The following is a 5796-nucleotide window of genomic DNA, read 5'->3' on the forward strand; positions in this document are numbered from 1 at the left end:
GTCCAAAAAAACAAATTTTTTAGTAGTGAAAGGCATGTACACATGTATATATATTTACTGTATACACATAACAAAACTTTTTGAGCGGAAAAAACAAAAACAAATCTAGTTATATTCACTCGATATATTCAGCATGCATGCACTGCATATTAACCATTTATTTTAATTTCTAATATTATATATATAATTTTCTAATATTAATCATGCACTACATATTATATATAATTAAAATCTTGCAAAAGACCGATATAGCTAAGTAGGACATATTTTTAAGGCTAAAAATATAGTTCTAGGGTTATAATTTATTTATTGCTTGGGAACTTGTTTTACGAAATTACAAAAAAATATTATAAAAACAGGCTAGACACTTAAAATAATCTAATTGGCATATATTATTTATTACAGTAGTTAAAATCGAACTGATATAAAACTGCAATATATCATAATTATATATAATATTTTTCTTCATTGACTCATTCATCTCCCTTTTGGGTAATCAGTTATCTCGGAGAACACAGTCCCAGACATCCTTTTCCTAGAATCGTCGTCGCTGCTACTACTGATCAGTTTAGTAGAGGCACTGCTTTTTGACTCGGTCGTCTCTGCCCAGCTACTAGTAAATGTCCCATCATCATCACCAATGTCAATTTTGTTGCCATAAGTTTTCAAGAGAGTAACCTCATCCTCAGCGGCCTTCGTCTTTAGTTCCCCACCATCAACACTGTCGTAATTATTAGCCTCCCAATAATTCTGTAATTGAAGTGCAAACTCCAGTCTCCACACAATGTCCTTCATCGAAGGTCTCTCTGTCCCATTATCCAACATACATTGCATAATTAACTCACCGTATTTCTTCAAGCACTCTGGTGCAATCTTACCCGTTAGATACGGGTCCATAATCTCATGAAGCGTTTCGTTCTGATAGCTATTTTGTACCCATTCAACAAGGGAGACTTGTCCCTTCTGTGCTGTCCTTAGTATAGGTGGCCTACCACAAAGAACCTCACACAAAACAACACCAAATGAGTAAACGTCCGACTTTTCAGTTAGCTGTTGGCGCCTATAGTATTCAGGGTCCAAATACCCAATACTACCCTTGACAACTGTGGTGAGGTGGGCATTGGACATGCTAGTGGGCCCAGTTTTTGATAAACCGAAATCAGAAACCTTGGCCACCCAATTTTCATCCAGAAGGATATTTGTAGTTTTAACATCACGGTGGATGATTGTATACTTTGTCCCTGTATGTAGATAATGTAATCCATTAGCTGCTCCCATACAAATCTGGAGGCGTTGTGTCCACGTCAGAGGTGGGTTGTCAGTTTTGTAAAGATGGTCACGGAGGGTCCCATTGGACATGTAATCGTAGACGAGGATCATTTCGGGGTCTTCGTTGCAATAGCCAATGAGAGAGACAAGGTGTCGGTGGCGGAGATGGGAGAGCAATTCGATCTCATTTTTGAACTCTTGGATCCCTTGAGATGACTCAGTCTTAAGTCGTTTGATTGCAACTGGTATGGTCCCATTGTCTATGTATCCTTTGTAAACGTTGCCGAAACCTCCGACCCCAATAATGAAAATACCTTCGAAGTTATTTGTGGCAGCTATGATCTCAACCAATGAGAAGTCGCGACAGCGATCAGACGGCAATGATGATGATCCGCCCGCTTTGCTTGACTTGGTCGTAGCAAAGGATTTGGGGGCCCACCTAATTCCTTTGCTGGAGGCCGAGTCTTTGATTTTTCTTCCTCGCCGGACGACGAAAAATGCAAGAAGTGAGAGGATAATTACGACAGAAACGACACCAGATATTATACCGGCAACCAATCTGGTCTTCTTTCCATTTTCCTTGGTGAATAAGTTATTAGGTGACCATTTAGGCTTTGCTTTAGGGTTGGGACCGGCAAGGTTATTTTTGGAGCCCATTTTGAATATCTCCACCCCATTTAAGATTCCGTCATTGTATAATGATTGCGAATCCAGTTGACTTGCTTGCAGAGCGATAGAGAGGTTTATTGGGGTCTCTGTACTGCTATTAAACATTGAGACTAGATAGTCTGTGACATAAGGAACAAATTTACCACCAGCCAGCTTGATCACGTCGAAGTCTGTCTCTGCTGTTTGGTCAGCTATGAAAATGGAAAACACCCGATCACCGGACGAATTCATTTGAAGTACAATTTCGCAAAAGTGCAACCTTACCATGTAGTTAAATCCATTATCCACCGGGTATTCCCATGTGAGATTGTAGCTCCTAACAATTTCTTTGTCTTTGTTACCCATTGTTCTGGCTGTTTGATACACGGCTTTTGGTGCAGTATAATTTGGAACCATTTCGAAATTAAGGACTGCAGAAGTATCGGCTGGTATAAGACTGCTTCCTCGCTTGGTCAAGTATGGATCTTCATTATCCCAATTACGAAAAAACCCCGTGTCTTCTCTGGGTGGGATGGATCTTGAGCTACCTATATCTATGCGATACATAGTCTCCATAGCTATGTTGCTATTGAGCGGGGAAAATTGAGTATCTCCCAATGTCCTAAGACCATGTTCGGTGTTATAAAGACCTGCCGGTAACGATACGACTTCGATTCCATTGATGACAGCAATGGCCCCGGAAATTGAAGTACTAGGAATGAATTTTATGCTCATCGTCGATTTGGAACTCTCGACGTTTACGTAGTATTCTTTCACAATATCTTTTCTGCTAAAAAAATCAGCATTCAAGGAAACACTGAAGTTATTTAGGAGGGTGTATTGATCATTGACTTTGACTGAGAAGAAAGCTTTGGAAATACTAACGTTTCGGTAAGTAGCTGAGTAAAAGTGCAACCGAACAAACTTTGGGCCTGGAGTTACCGGAATGGTGTAGGTAAATTCTGTGAACGAGAGACGCGCGGTTCCATAAGGGACGGGATCTGTTCCGTCGGGTGGGTTAGATCTGTCAACTGGGGAGGCAAATGAATCGCTATTTTTGTCAAATTTTAAGGGAAATAGTTTAGAGTTGATATCTCCACTCCACTTCCGATCGTCTCGTGCGGTTTTGTTAATCGCGTCAGAGCCACAGTCGATGGATGTGTCTTCTACATGGATGTAATTAGCTTGAAGCGGCTGTCCCCGAGCAAACACAACAGTGATCAACACGAGGAAGATGACCAGAGGTTGAAATGACTTTGGAATCATATTTGAGTAGCGAAAACGATATGGGGATGTATGTTTCGGGCAAGTTTTTTAATGATTAATAGAGAAGTTAATAACAAGACCTTTAATGCACCCAAAAAATTAAATGCATGTACAACTATCATGGAAAAAATGGAAAAAAATCACCCGTCCCTTTTTTTATGTTCCACTCCTGTCCCCACTAATTATCTTTTGCCACATCATTTAAAACGCCAAATAGACATTAAACAAACCAAAATGCTTTTAACTCCGTTTGTTTTCTTTTGTATATTAAAATAATCATTAATTGTCAAAACTTCAATTCTCTTTCTTAATTAATGTTAATTCTTTCTCTAAAACCGAACCTTATAATAATTACTAATTCAAAACAATTACTGTGTATTCATTTTTTACTGTGTATTTAGTAATGTCAAAACTTTTACTGTGTATTCATTTTTTTTTTAAAAAAATTACTAATTCAAAACATCAATTAGATTCAATAGCTATTATTTTTGGTAAATATGTATATCTTTTTTTCAATAGCTATTGGGTCTTTTCTTTTTTAACAAAGTTATTTGAAGTTATTGATATTTTGAATAACAAAAAGTGATAATTTTTTTTTTGTTTTATCATTATTTTATTCCTTTTCTAAAGTATTTATTAATTCTCTACAGTATATATATTATGTTAAATTCAATTGAAAATGTTAAATTTAAATATATATACAAGTTTAATTAACATAATATTTGATAATTTGTAATTAGTAATTTTGATTAAATAAATATTATATTTTTATTCTAAGAAAATAAATATTTAATTGAAAAAAAACAAATTAAAACATATATATACCCTTTAATTTATTATATTATTTATTGTTTATCATTTTTTAGCAAATCTTTATATTTATAATGTATAAATAACCTCAGTAGCTAATTAGTTATATTTTGTAAACTATAATTAAATCCCACACAACCCTACAGTGGCAAAAATGATGATGCTAACAAAAAAAAAATAATATTTAATCAAAATTACTAATTAGAAATTACTAAATATTGTGTTCAATAAATTTGTATATTTAAATTTAACGATCTCAATTGAATTTAACATATATAATGTATATATTGTAGAGAATTAATAAATATTTTAAAAAATGAATTAAATAATGATAAAACAAAGCAAACTTTTTTTTTTTAAAAAAAATAACACTTTTTGTTATTCAAAATATCAATAGGTCATTCAAATAATTTTGTAAAAAAAAAATAGATCAAATAGCTATTGAGAAAAAGATATACATATATACCAAAAATACTAGCTATTTGAATCTAATTGATGTTTTGAATAGTAATTTTTTTAAAAAAAAATGAACTATAAAAAATCTGTATGTGTTTTTTTTTTTTTTTTAAAATCTTACGGCATGGTATAATTTTTTAAAAAAATTGTATGTGTTTTTTTTTTCTTAAGAAAAATTGTATGTTTCTAATCAAATAAATATTCTGTTTAATAAAAAAAATAAACTATAAAAAATTATTATATAACCTTTGGTTTTAGAGAGAGAATTAACATTAATTAAGAAAGAGAATTAAAGTTCTGACTGTTAGACTTTTATTTGAGCTTACATTAAATTTTATTGGTTTTATTAAAACTTGGGTTGATTAGATAGTTCTTTGCTGTGTTAGCCCATGTTGTTGGTGATCAATTGTTAATGGGCTTAGCATCTGTGAGTAAAGTCTAGGTGAAGCAGAAGTGTGGGCTTTTCTAGTTGACTGAAGTCTTTGGTGAGCAGGTCCAGTCCAACTAGGGTTTTGTAGCTAAGTCCCCTCCCTAACTCTATAAATACATATTGTCTCATCACAATTGTATACCTTTTGATAATCAGATAAAATAAACTGCTTCTGATTTAGAGATCTAGGGAGGAAGACTTAGTTGATAGTATTGCACTATCGAATTGGAGTAACTGCTGTGGATCAATCAGAGATAATTGCTATGGATCAATCAGGTACACATACCTAATTATTATATCTTATTATTGTGTTCTATGTTATATACAAATAGATCTTGGGTTAATTGTTAATTTATTTAACATGTGGTATCAGATTGCCTATTGTATATGATTTAGAACCTATAATTAGTATAATTAATTTGTATATGTTAATTATCTAAAATTACATATCAATTTCGTTATTATTTTATGTGTAATTTTTTGTTTATAAATCTTAAAACTTTAGGGATTTTATTGATCGTTAAATTCTCTTTCAATTGATATATTATATGTTTGAATTCATAGTCTATATTAAGAGAATTTTAAGTTTAAAGTTTTAGGGTTTATATAATTATAATATGAAATTATAATTTGTGTGTTTTGATTTTATTGTTTTTGATCTAAAATTGATTATAGATATCTCACTATCAATTGTTTATCAATGTTCTTACACAATTTATTTCGGGTTTCAATGGAGAATTGATAAAACAAACTATTTTTTTTTAAGTTCTTAATTTTCGGATTGCTTTTGCCATGAAATCTAGAGATTTAACCTTTAATACCCGAAATTAGTAGCGTAGATCAATTAGAAATTCAATCCCGATCGAAACCCATCCAAAATCCCCAATTTTTCGTCGTTTTTTGGCCGAAAAACACCA

The 5796-nt window shown here is 32.7% G+C and overlaps 1 protein-coding gene across 1 annotated transcript; it reads right to left on the reverse strand.

Moving 5' to 3' along the window:
- Positions 1 to 266: 266 nt before the first annotated feature.
- LOC115701571 (receptor-like protein kinase FERONIA) lies at positions 267 to 3317 on the reverse strand. Its single transcript, XM_030629390.2, has one exon. It carries the CDS (start codon positions 3181 to 3183, stop codon positions 478 to 480), a length of 2706 nt encoding a protein of 901 aa, XP_030485250.2. The 5' UTR covers positions 3184 to 3317; the 3' UTR covers positions 267 to 477.
- Between the last annotated feature and the right edge of the window lie 2479 nt (positions 3318 to 5796).

The sequence above is a fragment of the Cannabis sativa genome, chromosome 8, assembly GCF_029168945.1.
Source record: "Cannabis sativa cultivar Pink pepper isolate KNU-18-1 chromosome 8, ASM2916894v1, whole genome shotgun sequence".
Classification (NCBI taxonomy): domain Eukaryota; kingdom Viridiplantae; phylum Streptophyta; class Magnoliopsida; order Rosales; family Cannabaceae; genus Cannabis; species Cannabis sativa.